Source organism: Coregonus lavaretus, assembly GCF_964263955.1.
Source record: "Coregonus lavaretus genome assembly, chromosome: 20".
Classification (NCBI taxonomy): domain Eukaryota; kingdom Metazoa; phylum Chordata; class Actinopteri; order Salmoniformes; family Salmonidae; genus Coregonus; species Coregonus lavaretus.
The window spans coordinates 33,436,984-33,459,084 of record NC_140007.1 but is presented as its reverse complement, the minus strand read 5'-3'; the positions used below and the strand labels follow the sequence as shown (position 1 = coordinate 33,459,084).

Here is a 22,101-nt window from a genome sequence, read left to right as displayed (position 1 = left end):
GTGGGAGCCAGGGCGACTGGGTGAGAGAGCCCCTTCTCCTCTTACTCTAATGCACTTTACTGTCTGAATAGTCTGCCACTTCGATAGCCTTGCATCAATGAGACTACGTCTGTCTGGGGAACTCAAGCAGGGATAGTTGCTTTACTACAAGAGGCTTGTTTCCTATTATTTTTTGTTAAAACATTGTACTGTATTTCAGTGTCTTGTTGTGAACATTGAATTAAATGGGACTCCCTTTTAAACTGGGCATTCTGGTTAACACAAGCATACACACATCTTTATAAAGTGGCTCATGTGGCACAGACAGACAGGAAGCAAGCTGGCCCACTACAGTGAGAGACACTGAGGCAGGCCCCTAGGGTGTGTGTGTGTGAGGTCCCTCGCCCTTGCAGTGCTGCTGAAGGTGAGCTGAGCTGTGGCCTCTCTCCAGAGACACACACACAAACTTGCTTTTTGCTCTTCAGTGAAAATAAACACCAGATGCTCTCTCCCTGCATATTGATTGTGTGTAATAGTGAGAGAAGAAGAGAGAGAGTGGGGGGGGGGGGGGGGGGGGGCAGAGATGAGAGAGAGAGAACAAGACATAACGAGGAAGAAAGAGAAGTAGAGAGAGGGGAGGGCAGAGATGAGACAGAGAGAGAGAAAGAGCAACAGTGAGGCATAGAAACAAAGCAGTGAGGAAGAGCTCCATGAGTGATGCCAGATGGGCCCCTCTCCTCATTATCATGCACACACAGTCCATTCCAGCACAGTCTAGTCCATTCCGGCCCAGTCTATTCCAGCCCTTTTCCAGTCAATTCCAGCCCAGTCAATTCCAGCCCAGTCCATTCCAGTCCAGTCAATTCCAGTCCAGTCCATTCCAGCCCAGTCCATTCCAGCCTAGTCCAGTCCATTCCAGCCCAGTCCATTCCAGCCCAGTTCATTCAAGTCCAGTCCAGTCCAGCCTAGTACAGTCCAGTCAATTCCAGTCCAGCCAAGTCCAGTCCAGTCCAGTCAATTCCAGTCCAGTCCATTCCAGTCAAGTCCAGCCTAGTCCAGTCCAGTCAATTTTAGTCCAGTCTATTCTAGTCCAGTCCATTCTAGTCCAGCCCAAGGGAAACATGCAGCAGCACCAATACCATGTAGGACTCTCAATGTAAATACTGTAAGACCTGTCATTGTCAAAGGCTATACTTGTCTGATCCTGCAGTCTGTAGTTGTTGATCTCAGCTGAAGGAGAACTACGTACAGATCAATTGGACATTGAACAGTAAACACATGGCCTGTACTGTCAGGCAGGCAGTACATAATATTTCACCATGTCAAGGGAAAAAGTTAAGTTGAAGCTTAAGGCTAAAATGTGACACCAGACTGGATGAGGAGGAGACTGCATCTGCAATGGAGGACAGGCAGTTGCGGAAGTCCCACGTTTCATTCCGTCGACTACAGACGACCATATGATGAAAGGCGATATATGCCTGTTAACCCTATGGTGGTGGGGGAAAGGTTTGAGTGTGTGTGAGGTATCACTGACCTCTGTGATGCGTGGGTTGGTACACTTGACGTTCTTGCTGGACAGGTCTAGCCAGCGGGTGGTATTGGGGTTGAGGGGCGGGCAGTGGTGGCGCAGGGTACATCGGCCCTCTCCACTACACCAGCCACACTGGAATTTCCTCTGGGCTTTCAGACACATGCCACAGCTGTCCCTCTGGGCCGCACACTTATACAGGTGCACTGTGGGATACAGGAGGACTCAGGTTGTGGTGGTAACAGAAACAGCATTTGATTTGAATGTAACATTATATTGACAATTTAACACATTTGACAACCTAACATTATCTGACAAACAAACTGTAGTGTAGTGTAGTACTGGACTGTATTCCTGGAGGATTTAGTTGGTTAAAACATGAGACTTTTAAAGAAAGATACAACTGTGCTCTTCATACCTGCTGTTTGAGTAAAAGCAGGTATTATGCCGTGTATCCAGCTGAGACAATACGTTATTTGACAAGAAACATCTGTTTTATGTGTTGGTGTATGTGTGTGTGCTCAGTTGGTAGAGCATGGCGCTTGCAACGGCAAGGTTGTGGGTTCGTTTCCCACGGGGGGCCAGTATGAAAATGTATGCACTCACTAACTAAGTCGCTCTGGGTAAGAGCGTCTGCTAAAATGACAAAATAATGCTATTTTAGGCTTAGGGGTTAGGGTTACAATCAGGGTTAAGGTTAGAATTATGGTTCAAATAAGGGTTAGGTTTAGGGGTTAGGGAAAATAGGATTCTGAATGGGAATTAATTGTTTGGTCCCCACAAGGATAGTAAAATAAGCATGTGAGTGTGTGTGTCTTACCTTGGATATTATCTGGGTTGTCTATAATGAAGTTACCGTTCCAGACCACTGAAAAATCCACTGGCAACTCACTGATCTTCATCCCTTCATAGAGATACTGAGAGAGAGAGGGAGATAGAGAGAGAGAGAGAGAGAGAGAGAGAGGGAGAGAGGGGGGGGGGGGAAGGAGAGAGGGGGGAGGGGAAGGAGAGAGGGGGAGATAGAGAGAGGGGGGAGGGGAAGGAGAGAGGGGGAGATAGAGAGAGGGGGGAGGGGAAGGAGAGAGTGGGAGAGAAGGAAAAAGAGCAAGAGAGGAAGAAAAAAAAGAAGCAAAATAGAGAATTTCAGCATGAGAAACTTAAATCCCCACCACAAAACCCTGAGCCTGGTGCTGCATGTTGAATGTTCCCCTAACGTTGCTACAACCTTGCATCACCACGTCATTTTAGACAGGACAAGAGAGAGAGGAGTGTTAAAGAGATTCTCTGGTACTTTTCTATACTCTTTAGCCAGTAATTCTGATAGTAGCACTCACGAGCCAGAAGTGGTCTCTGAAAATTGCGTACTATGTCACATATGTGCAGATATGTGCACCACGTTATTGCTCTCTCTTTCTCTGCTGTCCACTGAACCGTTGGGCCCGCCCTGCAACCTGATTGGAGAACGTTGGACAGGACTCTTGTTAACTGTCACTTAAATGCGAGGGGCTGAAGCTCATTGGCTAAAACTCAAATTGCTAGGGGGCTGGCCCACGTGGGGGGAAATGTAGGGTAAAATGGCGTGGCACAGCTTCAAGAAAACAGTCGCTTTCAATCTAGGGATTTCGTGATTAATTGAGGTAAGACAGTAATTCTGCTCATAGATGATGTAACTACACATTGACAAATCCAGCCCAAAGCGGGAGGTTTACAAAATACTTCTTTAGTCGCCAAAGCACCGGAGCATGTCTTTAAGTGGAGTCCTCCTAGATTCCCCCTTCCATCTCTCTGTCCTCCTATATTCCCCCTTCCATCTCTCTGTCCTCCTAGATTCCCCCTTCCATCTCTCTGTCCTCCTAGATTCCCCCTTCCATCTCTCTGTCCTCCTAGATTCCCCCTTCCATCTCTCTGTCCTCCTATAGTAACCCTTCCTTCTCTATGTCCTCCTAGATTCCCCCTTCCTTCTCTCTGTCCTAGATTCCCCCTTCCATCTCTCTGTCCTCCTAGATTCCCCCTTCCTACTCTCTGTCTTCCTAGAGTACCCCTTCCTTCTCTCTGTCCTCCTACAGTTCCCCTTCCTTATCTCTGTCTTCCTAGATATTACCCTTCCTTCTCTCTGTCTTCCTAGAGTAACCCTTCCTTATCTATGTCCTCATAGATCCCCCCTTCCTTCTCTCTGTCCTCCTAGAGTACCCCTTCCTTCTCTCTGTCCTCCTAGAGTACCCTTCCTTCTCTCTGTCTTCTTAGATTCCCCCTTCCTTCTCTCTGTCCTCCTAGAGTAACCCTTCATTCTCTCTGTCCTCCTAGATTCCCCCTTCCTTCTCTCTGTCTTCCTAGATTCCCCCTTCCTTCTCTCTGTCCTCCTAGAATTTTTCCTTCCTTCTCTGTCTTCCTAGATTCCCCCTTCATTCTCTCTGTCCTCCTAGAGTAACCATTCCTTCTCTCTGTCCTCCTAGAGTAACCCTTCCTTCTCTCTGTCCTCCTAGATTCCCCCTTCCTTCTCTCTGTCCTCATAGAGTAACCCTTCCTTCTCTCTGTCCTCCTAGATTCCCCCTTCCTTCTCTCTGTCCTCCTAGATCCCCCCTTCCTTCTCTCTGTCCTCCTAGATTCCCCCTTCCTTCTCTCTGTCGTCCTAGATTCCCCCTTCCTTCTCTCTGTCCTCCTAGATTCCCCCTTCCTTCTCTCTGTCCTCCTAGATTCCCCCTTCCTTCTCTCTGTCCTCCTAGAGTAACCCTTCCTTCTCTCTGTCCTCCTAGAGTAACCCTTCCTTCTCTCTGTCCTCCTAGATTCCCCCTTCCTTCTCCCTGTCCTCCTAGATTCCCCCTTCCTTCTCTCTGTCCTCCTAGATTCCCCCTTCCTTCTCTCTGTCTTCCTAGATTCCCCCTTCCTTCTCTCTGTCCTCCTAGAGTAACCCTTCCTTCTCTCTGTCCTCCTAGATTCCCCCTCCCTTCTCTCTGTCCTCCTAGAGTACCCCTTCCTTCTCTTTGTCTTCCTAGATTACCCCTTCCTTCTCTCTGTCCTCCTAGAGTACCCTTCCTTATCTCTGTCCTCATAGATCCCCCTTCCTTCTCTCTGTCCTCCTAGAGTACCCCTTCCTTCTCTCTGTCTTCCTAGATTCCCCCTTCCTTCTCTCTGTCTTCCTAGATTCCCCCTTCCTTCTCTCTGTCCTCCTAGAGTAACCCTTCATTCTCTCTGTCCTCCTAGATTCCCCCTTCCTTCTCTCTGTCCTCCTAGAGTTTTTCCTTCCTTCTCTCTGTCTTCCTAGATTCCCCCTTCCTTCTCTCTGTCCTCCTAGATTCCCCCTTCCTTCTCTCTGTCCTCCTAGATTCCCCCTTCATTCTCTCTGTCCTCCTAGAGTAACCCTTCCTTCTCTCTGTCCTCCTAGATTCCCCCTTCCTTCTCTCTGTCCTACTAGATTCCCCCTTCCTTCTCTCTGTCTTCCTAGATTCCCCCTTCCTTCTCTCTGTCTTCCTAGATTCCCCCTTCCATCTCTCTGTCCTCCTAGAGTAACCCTTCATTCTCTCTGTCCTCCTAGATTCCCCCTTCCTTCTCTCTGTCCTCCTAGAGTTGTTCCTTCCTTCTCTCTGTCTTCCTAGATTCCCCATTCCTTCTCTCTGTCTTCCTAGATTCCCCCTTCCTTCTCTCTGTCCTCCTAGATTCCCCCTTCCTTCTCTCTGTCCTCCTAGATTCCCCCTTCCTTCTCTCTGTCCTCCTAGATTCCACCTTCCTTCTCTCTGTCTTCCTAGATTCCCCCTTCCTTCTCTCTGTCCTCCTAGATTCCCCCTTCCTTCTCTCTGTCCTCCTAGAGTACCCCTTCCTTCTCTCTGTCCTCCTAGAGTAACCCTTCCTTCTCTCTGTCTTCCTAGATTCCCCCTTCCTTCTCTCTGTCCTCCTAGAGTAACCCTTCCTTCTCTCTGTCCTCCTAGATTCCCCCTTCCTTCTCTCTGTCCTCCTAGAGTACCCCTTCCTTCTCTCTGTCTTCCTAGATTCCCCCTTCCTTATCTCTGTCCTCCTAGATTCCCCCTTCCTTCTCTCTGTCTTCCTAGATTCCCCCTTCCTTCTCTCTGTCTGTCCTCCTAGAGTAACCCTTCCTTCTCTCTGTCCTCCTAGATTCCCCCTTCCTTCTCTATGTCTTCCTAGATTCCCCCTTCCTTCTCTCTGTCCTCCTAGATTCCCCCTTCCTTCTCTCTGTCCTCTTAGAGTAACCCTTCCTTCTCTCTGTCCTCCTAGATTCCCCCTTCCTTCTCTCTGTCCTCCTAGAGTAACCCTTCCTTCTCTCTGTCCTCCTAGAATCCCCCTTCCTTCTCTCTGTCCTCCTAGATCCCCCATTCCTTCTCTCTGTCCTAGATTCCCCCTTCCTTCTCTCTGTCTTCCTAGATTCCCCCTTCCTTCTCTCTGTCTTCCTAGATTCCCCCTTCCTTCTCTCTGTCCACCTAGGTGCTGTCCTCAGCTGCCTCTCTTGCCCTTATCTCCCTCCTGGCTGTGTGTGTGTGTGTGTGTGTGTGTGTGTATGTACAGTATGTGTGTGTATGTATGCGTGTGTGTGTGTGTGTGTGTGTGATTCCACTGACTGGAATCAGTGTGAGCCTGGCTGGAGGGCAAAGCAGAGCAGAGCTTCACTGCAGTAACAGTCCTCTCCTCTACTGTGCTGTTCTGTTTAACTACCCAGGCCAGGGCCCATCTCTCACCCAGCCTCTCCACTGACAGGCTGCTGCTGCTGGGTACAGGTGACATGGCCAAAGGCCTCACACCACAGACACTGATAACACTCTCACTGAGAGTCTGACAATCATTGACATTGAGAGTGCAAACTGGGAATAGATAGTGACTGATAAATAGAGTGAATGTGTGAGGGTTATTTAGGAGTTAACCAGGGTGTTGTGGTGATATAGTGGACATAACTTCACGTGGATACATCTGGCTGTGTGAATAAGAGAGAGATTTTGTATACATTTTGTAAACACACAGTATGCTGTGTTCGTGTGCTGTAAGAGTTTGTATGCACTTCTGCAGTACGTGTGTGTAAATGTGAGCCTTTGCTAGCTAGTGTGTGTTACTGTGAGTGTCCATCATGTATATAGCATGTCTCCATGTCCTGCAGTGTGTTACTGTGAGTCTCCATGTCCTGCAGTGTGTTACTGTGAGTGTCCATCATGTACAGTGAGGGAAAAAAGTATTTGATCCCATGCTGATTGTGTACGTTTGCCCACTGACAAAGAAATGACAAAATCCAGAAAAACGCATGTCAAAAATGTTATAAATTGAGGGAGATAAGTATTTGACCCCCTCTCAATCAGAAAGATTTCTGGCTCCCATGTGTCTTTTATACAGGTAACGAGCTGAGATTAGGAGCACACTCTTAAAGGGAGTGCTCCTAATCTCAGCTTGTTACCTGTATAAAAGACACCTGTCCACAGAAGCAATCAATCAATCAGATTCCAAACTCTCCACCATGGCCAAGACCAAAGAGTTCTCCAAGGATGTCAGGGACAAGATTGTAGACCTACACAAGGCTGGAATGGGCTACAAGACCATCGGCAAGCAGCTTGGTGAGAAGGTGACAACAGTTGGTGCGATTATTTGCAAATGGAAGAAACACAAAAGAACTGTCAATCTCCCTCAGCCTGGGGCTCCATGCAAGATCTCACCTCATGGAGTTGCAATGATCATGAGAACGGTGAGGAATCAGCCCAGAACTACACAGGAGGATCTTGTCAATGATCTCAAGGCAGCTGGGACCATAGTCACCAAGAAAACAATTGGTAACACACTACGCCATGAAGGACTGAAATCCTGCAGCGCCCGCAAGGTCCCCCTGCTCAAGAAATCACATATACAGGGCCGTCTGAAGTTTGCCAATGAACATCTGAATGATTCAGAGGAAAACTGGGTGAAAGTGTTGTGGTCAGATGAGACCAAAATCGAGCCCTTTGGCATCAACTCAACTTGCCGTGTTTGGAGGAGGAGGAATAATGCCTATGACCCCAAGAACACCATCCCCACCGTCAAACATGGAGGTGGAAACATTATGCTTTGGGGGTGTTTTCTGCTAAGGGGACAGGACAACTTCACCGCATCAAAGGGATGATGGACAGGGCCATGTACTGTCAAATCTTGGGTGAGAACCTCCTTCCCTCAGCCAGGGCATTGAAAATGGGTCGTGGATGGGTATTCCAGCATGACAATGACCCAAAACACACGGCCAAGGCAACAAAGGAGTGGCTCAAGAAGAAGCACATTAAGGTCCTGGAGTGGCCTAGTCAGTCTCCAGACCTTAATCCCATAGAAAATCTGTGGAGGGAGCTGAAGGTTCGAGTTGCCAAACGTCAGCCTCGAAACCTTAATGACTTGGAGAAGATCTGCAAAGAGGAGTGGAACAAAATCCCTCCTGAAATGTGTGCAAACCTGGTGGCCAACTACAAGAAACGTCTGACCTCTGTGATTGCCAACAAGGGTTTTGCCACCAAGTACTAAGTCATGTTTTGCAGAGGGGTCAAATACTTATTTCCCTCATTAAAATGTAAATCAATTTATAACATTTTTGACATGCGTTTTTCTGGATTTTTTGTTGTTGTTATTCTATCTCTCACTGTTCAAATAAACCTACCATTAAAATTATAGACTGATCATGTCTTTGTCAGTGGGCAAACTTACAAAATTAGCAGGGGATCAAATACGTTTTTCCCTCACTGTATATAGCATGTCTCCAGGCCCTGCAGTGTGTTACTGTGAGAGTCTATCATGTACATAGCACGTCTCCATGTCCTTGTTTGAAGAAATCAACTGTTGGAGCAATTATTAGAAAATGGAAGACATACAAGACCACTGATAATCTCCCTCGATCTGGGGCTCCACGCAAGATCTCACCCTGTGGGGTCAAATTGATCACAAGAACGGTGAGCAAAAATCCCAGAACCACACGGGGGGACCTAGTGAATGACCTGCAGAGAGCTGGGACCAAAGTAACAAAGCCTACCATCAGTAACACACTACGCCGCCAGGGACTCAAATCCTGCAGTGCTAGACGTGTCCCCCTGCTTAAGCCAGTACATGTCCAGGCCCGTCTGAAGTTTGCTAGAGTGCATTTGGATGATCCAGAAGAGGATTGGGAGAATGTCATATGGTCAGATGAAACCAAAATAGAACTTTTTGGTAAAAACTCAACTCTTTGTGTTTGGAGGACAAAGAATGCTGAGTTGCATCCAAAGAACACCATACCTACTGTGAAGCATGGGGCTGGAAACATCATGCTTTGGGGCTGTTTTTCTGCAAAGGGACCAGGATGACTGATCCGTGTAAAGGAAAGAATGAATGGGGCCATGTATCATGAGATTTTGAGTGAAAACCTCCTTCCATCAGCAAGGACATTGAAGATGAAACGTGGCTGGGTCTTTCAGCATGACAATGATCCCAAACACACCGCCCGGGCAACGAAGGAGTGGCTTCGTAAGAAGCATTTCAAGGTCCTGGAGTGGCCTAGCCAGTCTCCAGATCTCAACCCCATAGAAAATCTTTGGAGGGAGTTGAAAGTCCGTGTTGCCCAGCGACAGCCCCAAAACATCACTGCTCTAGAGGAGATCTGCATGGAGGAATGGGCCAACATACCAGCAACAGTGTGTGAAAACCTTGTGAAGACTTACAGAAAACGTTTGACCTGTGTCATTGCCAACAAAGGGTATATAACAAAGTATTGAGAAACTTTTGTTATTGACCAAATACTTATTTTCCACCATAATTTGCAAATAAATTCATTAAAAATCCTACAATGTGATTTTCTGGAAAAAGAATTCTCAATTTGTCTGTCATAGTTGACGTGTACCTATGATGAAAATTACAGGCCTCTCTCATCTTTTTAAGTGGGAGAACTTGCACAATTGGTGGCTGACTAAATACTTTTTTCCCCCACTGTATATAGCATGTCTCCAGGCCCTGCAGTGTGTTACTGTGTGTTACTAACCCTAACCCTGCAGGGTGTTACTGTGTGTTACTAACCCTAACCCTGCAGTGTGTTACTGTGTGTTACTAACCCTAAACCTGCAGTGTGTTACTGTGTGTTACTAACCCTAACCCTGCAGGGTGTTACTGTGTGTTACTAACCCTAACCCTGCAGGGTGTTACTGTGTGTTACTAACCCTAAACCTGCAGTGTGTTACTGTGTGTTACTAATCCTAACCCTGCAGTGTGTTACTGTGTGTTACTAACCCTAACCCTGCAGTGTGTTACTGTGTGTTACTAACCCTAACCCTGCAGGGTGTTACTGTGTGTTACTAACCCTAACCCTGCAGGGTGTTACTGTGTGTTACTAACCCTAACCCTGCAGGGTGTTACTGTGTGTTACTAACCCTAAACCTGCAGTGTGTTACTGTGTGTTACTAACCCTAACCCTGCAGGGTGTTACTGTGTGTTACTAACCCTAAACCTGCAGTGTGTACCCACCGAGCTGTTCTGACACTGTACAGAGGAGCTGTTGAAGCGCAGGGCGGTCACACGGTGGCTGACCCCCTGGATGTGGAGGACACACTCGTAACCCCGCTGGCCAGACTGGGGCTGGGGAAGGTTCCGGGCCTTCAGGGTGATGGGCTTCACCTCCCCAGCCGGGATCAGAATCTCCTCCGACCGCACCAGCTGAGGACAGTCCTAGAGAGGGGGGTGGGGAAGGTTAAAGGTCAAATAAACTAACAGACACAACAAACACATAGTGGATACACACAAACAACAAACACATGCAGCAGACACACAGACAGATGCGCGCACACACAGAAGCTAGCTGGCTAACGTTGTATATTTCCTTGGATGAAAGAACAAAAGCCCTTGACGCGGGAGAGAGTGATGGAGGGAGAGGGAGCCAGCAGGGTCAAACCGGCCATTGAGGCTGGTGCTGGAGAGTGTTGGCTGCTTCACTTCTTCCACTCCAAAGCCTTTCTCACATAATAGGATCACAGAGGAGGGTCAATGTTCTAAAATGGTTGCATGTGCTTTGTCACTGATGACAACTGACAGCGGGAGGAAAAATCTGCAGGATCATAAAACTGGGGGAGGCCAATAATAGCTACAGCTGTGTGTGTGTGTGTTTGAGAGAGAGAGTTTGTGTGTGTTTGTGTGTGTGTGTGTGTGTGTATGTATCAGTCAGTGCTGCCGCAGTAGGTCTCTTTGGAGTGTGTGAAAAGGGAAGTGTGAAGAGAAAGGCCACTGTCCTCCTTCCTCTGCAGCAGTAGTCTGTCCTCACTCTCAGGCAGACGGATCAATGTGTTACTTTACACCCCGACAGATTGATAGGCGGTAAACACACTCCTTAACCACTGTCACAGAGAGCGAGAGGAGAGGAAGAGTGTGTTTGTGTGTGTATCAGTGGAGGCTGCTGAGGGGATAATAATGGCTGGAACGGAGCGAATGGAATGGCATCAAACACATGGAAACCATGGAAACCATGCATTTGATGTTGTTGATACCTTTCCACTTATTCCGCTCCAACCATTACCACGTGCCCATCCTCCCCAATTAAGGTGCCACCAACCTCCTGTGGTGTGTGTGTACTGTATGGTACGTACGTCGGAGGCGTTGACACGTCCCTCCTGGAAGGAGCAGCTGGAGGGGTCGTGGGTACACAGGTTACGGTACTTGCACCAGTAGCAGCGGAAGGCACTGTTCACGCAGGACAGACACCTGAAGACAGAGGACAGACAGATGGACAGGACAGACACTCAGGAAGCTGCGCCAGTCAAGTGGGTGGAGGTGGCACAAAACGGGCATGCGATCGCCACGGAGGAAACAAGTGCAGCAGATCCCAAGTGGGCACCTGCTGTTGATGCCCTTGTGGTTGGCACGGTACCTCCTAGCTCCTACTGTAAGTGTGCCAACCTAGCTCTCCAAGTAGTTTCTAGTGGTTTCATAATGTTTATGCGTGAATAGAGGCAAAGCAGCAACAGCCGGCCCCGGGACACAGAGGGCACTATTTTTTCCTATTTAGTGCACTATTTTAGTGCACTACGTTTGACCTGGTCCCTGGTGCTCTAAATAGGGAATAGGATGCCACTTGGGACGGAACCACAGCGACTGAAGCAAAGTCAGGGAGGTAAAGTGAGTAATGGGGACGAATAAGATGTTGGCACAGCTTGATCCTGTCATTACCATTAGGCCAGTGTTGTTGTAATGCGGTTGTAATTACCAGCTGGCATGGTGCCCGCGTGCTGCCATAGATGCCCTGGGCATGGTGGGCATGTGGGGTGGGTAGAGATATGGCTGGCATCCTCTATGTAGGCATACTGCATCTATAACCACCCCAAACCATGGCTCTGTGTTCATCCTGTCTAGGATGAGCTGAGGGAGGAGGGGTAGAGGATGTTGAGGGATGGCAGGGAAACAGCAGACGCAGCCTTGGGCATAGGATGACGACAGGGTGTGTGTGTGTGTGTGTGTGTACGCGTGCTAACATTATGCGTGTGTCTCTGTGCCAACGTCATGACTCAGATCTCTCAGGAAGGGAGGAAGGGGACAGTGTAGCGTAGTCTAGCAGTCAGCTGTCCCCCTGATACTCTGTCCCCCTGATACTCTGTCCCCCTGAAACTCTGTCCCCCTGATACTCTGTCCCCCTGATACTCTGTCCCCCTGATACTCTGTCCCCCTGATACTCTGTCCCCCTGAAACTCTGTCCCCCTGAAACTCATTGCATTGTTGTCACCTTAGCTTGCTACATAACTTCTGAGTGATAGGACGCACAAGCACCACCATCAATCAGCCTACAATACTGCACACACACCTGTTGTCACTATGACAACTAACGTAGCCTTGTCAGCAAATGACTGATGTCTGAACACACACAAATCTGATTTGGTCACTTGTAACTTGCTGTTTGGACAGTCAGTAGTCCAAAATGGATTTAAAAAACAAAACTGATTTGAAAAACAAAACTGATTTGAGCATCAAGGCTCAAGGGTTGTGTCACTGTGATGTTGATTAAAATGGTTGTAACATTTTTCTGACTGTCTTCTCTGACTGGACAGGTTCTTTCCCCCTTCTGATAACCAGGTGGTGAATCGCATCTCTGCATGTCTGGCAGACATATCAGTATGGATGACGGATCACCACCTCAAGCTGAACCCTGGCAAGACGGAGCTGCTCTTCCTCCCGGGGAAGGACTGCCCGTTCCATGATCTCGCCATCACGGTTGACAACTCCGTTGTGTCCTCCTCCCAGAGTGCGAAGAGCCTTGGCGTGACCCTGGACAACACCCTGTCGTTCTCCGCTAACATCAAGGCGGTGACCCGATCCTGCAGGTTCATGCTCTACAACATTCGGAGAGTACGACCCTGCCTTACACAGGAAGCGGCACAGGTCCTAATCCAGGCACTTGTCATCTCCCGTCTGGATTACTGCAACTCGCTGTTGGCTGGGCTCCCTGCCTGTGCCATTAAACCCCTACAACTCATCCAGAATGCCGCAGCCCGTCTGGTGTTCAACCTTCCCAAGTTCTCTCACGTCACCCCCCTCCTCCGCACACTCCACTGGCTTCCAGTTGAAGCTCGCATCCGTTACAAGACCATGGTGCTTGCCTATGGAGCAGTGAGGGGAACGGCACCTCCGTACCTTCAGGCTCTGATCAGTCCCTACACCCAAACGAGGGCATTGCGTTCATCCACCTCTGGCCTGCTGGCTCCCCTTCCTCTGCGGAAGCATAGTTCCCGCTCAGCCCAGTCAAAACTGTTCGCTGCTCTGGCACCCCAATGGTGGAACAAGCTCCCTCACGACGCCAGGACAGCGGAGTCACTCACCACCTTCCGGAGACATTTGAAACCCCACCTCTTTAAGGAATACCTGGGATAGGATAAAGTAATCCTTCTACCCCCCCCCCCAAAAAAAAAGAAAAAAAAAAAAAGATTTTTTATTGTAAAGTGGTTATCCCACTGGCTATAGGGTGAATGCACCAATTTGTAAGTCGCTCTGGATAAGAGCGTCTGCTAAATGACGTAAATGTAATGTAATGTCTCTATGACTGCATCTGAAATGGCATCCTATTCCCTATATAGTGCACTACTTTTGACCAGAGCTGTATGCGGGCCCTGGTCAAATGTAGTGCATTATAGAAGAAATAGGGTGCCGATTCAGACTAACCCCATGACTGGTACAGTAATTGGTCCCTCCTTATAGTCTTACTGTACAGTATATTAATTGTTGTAGGGATGTATAGTCTCATTGGGCTTTTATTTTCCTTCTGAGCAACGAGTCTGGATAAATTATGCATTCTTGTTTATGGTGAAATATTCACCAGTGCAAAAGCATGGGAGGATCCCTGGTAAGCTCACACTAATTCAGAAGAATGAGGCTGATTCACCCGCCGGTATAGCGGTGTGGGTGTGTGTGTGTGCGCGGCTCTGTGTGTGTGTGTGTCTGTGTTTGCTCCCTGATTATCTGAGTAGATGTGGGAGCTCTTAATAGAGTACACTGTGACTTTGTGTTCCACTCAGACAGGCTCATCAGACTGACATAGTCAGACACTGACACTACATGGGAGGGGAGGGGAGGGGCTGAACGCAAGGCAGAAGCCCAGCCTCTCACTCAATCAAAACAGAGGGCCATGACAACCATCCAAGCCAGTGTCAGACTCTGAACATACAATAAGCAGGGCTTCTGTGTGGCAGAGATGCAGGCTTCATTAAGGCAATGGTTAAAGGTAACCGTTGTAGAGCTGATGGGAGGAAGCAGCTTAGATCAGATTGCATTAGACATCACAGGGCTATTTTAGGCTAGGAGGCTGAGCCTAAAGGCAGGCAAGGTTAGGGTGTAGGGACACTGTAACATATTTACACAGCATTGATTCTGTAGTGTGGCCCTAGACTGCAGGACTCCAGGGCCCTTCACAAATGCTGATCTAGAATCAGGTCCCCCTCCTCAATATAATCGTATTCATAATGATCTAACAGGGAAAACTGATGCTGGATAGAAGATACTCACAGTTGGTGAACACTGCAGTTGTAGAACTTGACCTCTGTGCTGATGACCATCTGACCAGTCTCCTTAGAGTTGAGCCTCAACTCTACACCTGACCAGTCTAGAGAGCGAGCGAGAGAGCGAGAGCGAGAGCGAGAGAAAGAAAGAGAGGAGGGAGAAATTGAGAGAATGATGAATGAAGCACTTACACAAATTACACTATAACGTGTAGCAGCTTGTACCAACCCTTCCTGGATTCAATACAACCTGCTTAGAATACAAATGGAGAGAGACACACAAACACGGCACCCCTCTTTCTATTGAAGTCCCTCTATCTTTTCAGTTTTTCAAGAACACACCCCCCCTCATTCTCTAGCAGTCTCTATATCTTTTCAGTTTCTCAAGAACACATCCCCCCTCTTTCTCTAGAAGTCTCTCAGGCCCCCCTCTTTCTCTATCAGTCTCTCTAGCCCACCTCTTTCTCTAGCAGTCTCTCTATCCCCCCTCTTTCTCTAGCAGTCTCTCTATCCCGACTCTTTCTCTAGCAGTCTCTCTTTCCCCCTCTTTCTCTAGCAGTCTCTCTATCCCGACTCTTTCTCCAGCAGTCTCTCTATCCCGACTTTCTCTAGCAGTCTCTCTTTCCCCCTCTTTCTCTAGCAGTCTCTCTATCCCCCTCTTTCTCTAGCAGTCTCTCTTTCCCCCTCTTTCTCTAGCAGTCTCTCTTCCCCCCTCTTTCTCTAGCAGTCTCTCTTTCCCCCTCTTTCTCTAGCAGTCTCTCTATCCCCCTCTTTCTCTAGCAGTCTCTCTATCCCCCCTCTTTCTCTAGCAGTCTCTCAGGCCCCCCTCTTTCTCTAGCAGTCTCTCTATCCCCCCTCTTTCTCTAGCAGTCTCTCTATCCCGACTCTTTCTCTAGCAGTCTCTCTTTCCCCCTCTTTCTCTAGCAGTCTCTCTATCCCGACTCTTTCTCCAGCAGTCTCTCTATCCCGACTTTCTCTAGCAGTCTCTCTTTCCCCCTCTTTCTCTAGCAGTCTCTCTATCCCGACTTTCTCTAGCAGTCTCTCTATCCCCCTCTTTCTCTAGCAGTCTCTCTAGCCCGACTCTTTCTCTAGCAGTCTCTCTAGCCCGACTTTCTCTAGCAGTCTCTCTTTCCCCCTCTTTCTCTAGCAGTCTCTCTTTCCCCCTCTTTCTCTAGCAGTCTCTCTATCCCGACTTTCTCTAGCAGTCTCTCTATCCCCCTCTTTCTCTAGCAGTCTCTCTAGCCCGACTCTTTCTCTAGCAGTCTCTCTAGCCCGACTCTTTCTCTAGCAGTGTCTCTTTCCCCCTCTTTCTCTAGCAGTCTCTCTTTCCCCCTCTTTCTCTAGCAGTCTCTCTATCCCCCCTCTTTCTCCAGCAGTCTCTCTATCCCGACTTTCTCTAGCAGTCTCTCTTTCCCCCTCTTTCTCTAGCAGTCTCTCTATCCCGACTTTCTCTAGCAGTCTCTCTATCCCCCTCTTTCTCTAGCAGTCTCTCTAGCCCGACTCTTTCTCTAGCAGTCTCTCTATCCCGACTTTCTCTAGCAGTCTCTCTTTCCCCCTCTTTCTCTAGCAGTCTCTCTTTCCCCCTCTTTCTCTAGCAGTCTCTCTATCCCGACTTTCTCTAGCAGTCTCTCTATCCCCCTCTTTCTCTAGCAGTCTCTCTAGCCCGACTCTTTCTCTAGCAGTCTCTCTAGCCCGACTCTTTCTCTAGCAGTGTCTCTTTCCCCCTCTTTCTCTAGCAGTCTCTCTTTCCCCCTCTTTCTCTAGCAGTCTCTCTATCCCCCCTCTTTCTCCAGCAGTCTCTCTATCCCAACTCTTTCTCTAGCAGTCTCTCTATCCCGACTCTTTCTCCAGCAGTCTCTCTATCCCGACTCTTTCTCTAGCAGTCTCTCTTTCCCCCTCTTTCTCTAGCAGTCTCTCTTTCCCCCTCTTTCTCTAGCAGTCTCTCTATCCCGACTTTCTCTAGCAGTCTCTCTTTCCCCCTCTTTCTCTAGCAGTCTCTCTTTCCCCCTCTTTCTCTAGCAGTCTCTCTATCCCGACTCTTTCTCCAGCAGTCTCTCTATCCCGACTTTCTCTAGCAGTCTCTCTTTCCCCCTCTTTCTCTAGCAGTCTCTCTATCCCCCTCTTTCTCTAGCAGTCTCTCTTTCCCCCTCTTTCTCTAGCAGTCTCTCTTTCCCCCTCTTTCTCTAGCAGTCTCTCTTCCCCCTCTTTCTCTAGCAGCCTCTCTTTCCCCCTCTTTCTCCAGCAGTCTCTCTATCCCCCTCTTTCTCTAGCAGTCTCTCTATCCCCCTCTTTCTCTAGCAGTCTCTCTATCCCTTGGGTTTCTATCTTCCCCTCCAGTAGCCTATTCCCCCCCCCCCAAACTTTCTAGCCTTCCTTTCTACCTATCCTTCCTTCAGTCTGTCCTTCTGTCTGTTCCCTGTTCACCCTCTCAGTCCACCGGAGGTCTGGAAGGGGCCCAGAGGGCAGGTAGCGGGCAGTGGGATACCGGGTGCCAGTCTCTGCTCTGGGACATCTGGGTCTTAGTGGCTACCAGGTACCTGGTGAGATCCAAGCTGACCCATCCGGCCGGCCACTCATCCCACACAAACACTCATCTCATCCCACACTCTGAGTCACACAACACCTACACACACAGTATAATTCATGTTTTCTCCTTTTTATTTGAATATGTTCGGCAGGTAGCCTAGCAATTAGGCATATTGGTCCAGTAACCGAAAGGTTAGAATCCTTGACACGGCAAGATGGAGAATTCTGCCGTTCTGCCCTTGAGCAAGGCAGTTAACCCCCAACAACAACTGGGCACAGTGGATGTTGATTAAGGCAGCCCCCCGCACCTTTCTGATTCAGAGGGGTTGGGTTAAATGCGGAAGACACATTTTGGTTGAATGGATTCAGTTGTACAACTGACTAGATATCCCCCTTTCCCTTTCCCTCTTAGTCTCTCCATTTCCATTATTTAAGAAAATGACCATCTGGGACTGCTGTGATTTGGCAGTGTGTGGTCCTTAATCAGAACAACAAACTCATAGTTTGGGAAATCTCTGTGTTATGAACAATGCTGCTGTGTTATTGGATTGGTTTTTGGGGGATGGTGAGAGCCTGGCTGGTACATCTATGCCTGTTCTCCTGTAGTAGCCAACCTCTCTCTCTCTCCCTGTGAGATCACAGAATGATGTGATGTGTAAAGCAGGCTTGGGTTTGGGCTCAGACGGTTTGTAGTGTGGAAGGTTGCAATGACCCTTAGTACAGTGCTCTCTCTAACTACACCCGTTGGGGAGATTTTCCACACACCAGACTGAACACTGCACTACATCAGCTTTGCATTTGAGCTTTCCTTCACAACTTCTTCTTCTTCTTCTTCTTCTTCTTGGCGGCAGGTAGCCTAGCGGTTAGAGCGTTGGGCCAGTAACCGAAAGGTCTGTGATTCGAATACCTGAGCTAACAAGGTGAAAAATCTGTCGATGCGCCCTTGAGCAAGGCTCTTAACCCTAATTTGCTCCGGGGCGCCGTACTATTATGGCTGACCCCGTAAAACAACACATTTCACTGCACCTATCTGGTGTATGTGACAATAAAACATACAGTATATGTTGTTCCTGTGTCTGCCATTTTGTTTCCCTCTCAGGCAGATACAATGTCCTCCTTTCTACCTCCCCTCCCTCCATCTTCCTCTTTCACTCCCTCCTTCCCCAGCTCCTCCACTGTCTCCCTCCCTCTCTTCAATCCCTCTCTCCCCTTCCTTCACTCTCATTACTTCTGCACATGATCAATGTTCATCTGGTCAATAACCTCTCCCCTGGTTGGTAGGTAGGCAGGCGGCCGGATAGCCCCGGCTGATGAGGGGCAGGGTGTGTGTGTGTGTGTGTGTGTAAGGGGGGATTGAGAGGGAGAATGAGAGGGAATAAGCTGACATTTACCTGGGGGAGAGACATTCATATTCGTATCACTCTCCGCAATATGGCCTCAAACTGCACCCTTTTGTTTCTCTCCGTCGCCCACACACTTTCAACATTTAGATAATAAAACATTTCACCCTTCCATTGTGTTAACGATGGAGGTTTGATTGACAGTTTTTTAAGTATACTTGATGATTGGTGAGAAAAGTATCGTCCAAGCCATCCCCATATGCCATGTCTTGAAGTATGCAGGCACACAGATAAAAAATACTTCTGACAGCCAACTTTCTAACTCCGCCCATCACTTTTGGACTTTATAGCATTCCCAGAAGGCATGGATTATTGAGTCATTGTTAGTTTTACACTAAGACATGACTCCGCCGTTGTGCTGTAGATTTTGTGAATTTGTGTAATAAATTCTATACAATCGTTTATACTGGATTTTCGTAAATTTGTTAGTTACATTTTGTTAGTTATGTTCCAACATTCCCTCCATCTTGGTTTCAGTAGTTTATATTTTTTTTCTAAGAGATTGTCAGTTAGATAGGCTCTCTGCAATGTTTTGCATATCTTACCTATCATATGACTATATTTTTCGGACTCAAATAGGGTTACCTCAAGATTACTCTGAAATGTCTTGATATAAAACTTTTAAGTAATGAAAATGTCTACATTGGTCCATCCAAAATTGCTTTTTAATACTGTCATGGAAATAAATGTATTTCCTGTTACCAAGTCATTAACGGTTTCTATGCCTTTAGTTTTCCATGTAGACCAATTTATCTGTGAATTCTGAAAAGCTATCCAAGGATTGTTCCATAAGGTTGTGTTTTTAAGGATTGATATTGGTTCTTGTAGAATACGTTTCATTTCTTCTATATTGTTATAGTGTTCTTAAAGTTGTTAATGTTCTTAGCTTTATCCTTAGACAATAGACACGTGTAAAAAAGATTCTGGGGATGAACATGCACATCTTCAATATGTACCCACTGTTCCTCTTTAGTGCATTTAACTATATGTCGCAAGTAAAAGTCCTGGGTGGTGAGTTGATACAATTCCAAGTCGGGAAGGTTAAAACCACCCTCAGACTTAGGAAGATGTACACCATCTCGTTCAACACAACCTTTACTAGCTCATCATCCAAGAGCTACTCCTTGTCTACCTCCCCATTATCAGTCTATCCTACCCTGTACCTCTACACTGCTAACTGGCCTCAGTCCTGTGTTAGGGCAGTAATATGGGCAGCACTATCTGGCCACAGGCCCTGGTCCCTGGTCATCCATCCACCAGGTTCCTTAATGAGCCCAGGGCTGGTGTGGAGCACACTCCCCAGCCAGGGGGACTGGTTTGCGGGCATGGGGAGCTCATTAGGCTGCCTGCCTGGACCACCACCCATGTGAGGGTTTGGATCGATGATGGGACCAGATGTGGGATTAGTGAATGGAGACCAATGTGTGTGTTATAATTATAATAAATACTTTTTTTATTTAGCAGACGCTCTTATCCAGAGCGACTTACAGGAGCAATTAGGGTTAAGTGCCTTGCTCAAGGGCACATCGACAGATTTTTCACCTAGTCGGCTCGGGGATTAGAACCAGCGACCTTTCGGTTACTGGCACAACGCTCTTACCCACTAAGCTACCTGCCGCCCCAGGTTAGAGAGTGGAGACGGACAGAGGGAACATCGAACATCTCATTAACACACAACGCTACAGGAGCTTATAAATAGCAGAGAGAGGGAGTGAAAGACAGAACTGAAATAATGGTTGTCATGCCACAGCCTGCTGCTGTAGTGTGTACAACTGTATGGCTCAAAACTATCACCTTGAGTTTAATGTCAGTTAATGTAAGTGAATCTAGCTAGTATGGAATCGTGGAACATAATTGTTTGCCGTTGGTGATTGCGATTGCCTCGTTCACCAGATACATCAGGTGCATGTGTGTATCTACCTTGGTCAGTAGGGATGAGAGGAACATCCTTGGCGGTGGGGGACAGACAGAAGATCTGGTTACCGCTGACCTGTCCCTCCACCTCTGTCAGGTTGCCAAAGGAACAGGTGATCCCAGCTGACAGGTCCGGGACATCAGACACCTTCACCAGCAACTGTATAGGGAGAAGTAGAAACCACCCATTACACCTCACATAGGAACAACCAACCATTACACCTCACATAGAAAAACCACCCATTACACCTCACATAGGAAAACCACCCATTACACCTCACATAGGAACAACCACCCATTACACCTCACATAGGAACAACCAACCATTACACCTCACATAGAAAAACCACCCATTACACCTCACATAGGAAAACCACCCATTACACCTCACATAGGAAAACCACCCATTACACCTCACATAGGAACAACCACCCATTACACCTCACATAGGAAAACCACCCATTACACCTCACATAGGAACAACCACCCATTACACCTCACATAGGAAAACCACCCATTACACCTCACATAGGAACAACCACCCATTACACCTCACATAGGAACAACCACCCATTACACCTCACATAGGAACAACCACCCATTACACCTCACATAGGAACAACCACCCATTACACCTCACATAGGAACAACCACCCATTACACCTCCCATAGGAAAACCACCCATTACACCTCACATAGGAACAACCACACATTACACCTCACATAGGAACAACCACACATTACACCTCACATAGGAACAACCACACATTACACCTCACATAGGAACAACCACACATTACACCTCACATAGGACCAACCACACATTACACCTCACATAGGAACAACCACCCATTACACCTCACATAGGAACAACCAGACATTACACCTCACATAGGAACAACCACACATTACACCTCACATAGGAACAACCACCCATTACACCTCACATAGGAACAACCACCCATTACACCTCACATAGGAACAACCACCCATTACACCTCACATAGAACAACCACACATTACACCTCACATAGGAACAACCACCCATTACACCTCACATAGGAAAACCACCCATTACACCTCACATAGGAACAACCACACATTACACCTCACATAGGAACAACCACACATTACACCTCACATAGGAACAACCACACATTAAAACCTCACATTACAGGGCACACAAGAAACTGCAGCAGTCTACAGGTGACACAGTGTGCTAACATTGCGCTGCCTTTCACTACATTTGAATAGCTAGTTTGTCCCTTACGGCCACCATACAAGAGCAATGCAAAATGTGTTGTTACATTGTGATAATTGGTTGCTACAGTATTTCACTACCATACTAAAGAGTGGGTGGAAACACAATCTAATAACCAGATGTAACAGTCATTGTTTTACAGGGAAATTGGGGAAATGGCAGTTTTGTCTTCCTCTTCAGTTCATAGGAACACACAAGATACATGAAACACATGTAAACCCACGCACACACACAGACACACTTTACACACACATGTGCGTACACACACACACACGTGCACACACGCACACAGAGAAAGGCGTTTGAAGTCATTCTCTCTAGAGAGCAGGGTGCCACAGAGGCTAGAGCTAGCGCTCAGCAGCTCAGCCTATAAATAAATGTATTCTGCACACCGGGGTGTGTGATCCGCTCTCCAGCCAGTGAAGTGAGGGAGCCTGGGTAATTATCAGCGTGACATTTCAGAGGCATGTTCTATTAGCTGTTATTTTGGGCCGTTACCGTTTGAAGTTTTCCTTTGTTTTATCTGCCTGGCGCTTAACACCACAGGGCTAGAGG

The 22,101-nt window shown here is 47.7% G+C and overlaps 1 protein-coding gene across 1 annotated transcript in view; it reads right to left on the bottom strand.

Moving 5' to 3' along the window:
• LOC311148133 (plexin-A2-like) overlaps positions 1 to 22,101 on the bottom strand; it is a 212,543-nt gene that overhangs the window by 83,163 nt on the left and 107,279 nt on the right. The window contains exons 8-13 of the mRNA XM_084185028.1: positions 20,292 to 20,445; positions 14,453 to 14,549; positions 11,053 to 11,167; positions 9,941 to 10,141; positions 2,328 to 2,424; positions 1,514 to 1,713 (exon numbers count right to left, since the gene is read on the bottom strand). Of these exons, the coding sequence (XP_084041154.1) occupies positions 1,514 to 1,713; positions 2,328 to 2,424; positions 9,941 to 10,141; positions 11,053 to 11,167; positions 14,453 to 14,549; positions 20,292 to 20,445 (864 nt within the window). The remainder of the gene's footprint in view (positions 1 to 1,513; positions 1,714 to 2,327; positions 2,425 to 9,940; positions 10,142 to 11,052; positions 11,168 to 14,452; positions 14,550 to 20,291; positions 20,446 to 22,101) is intronic.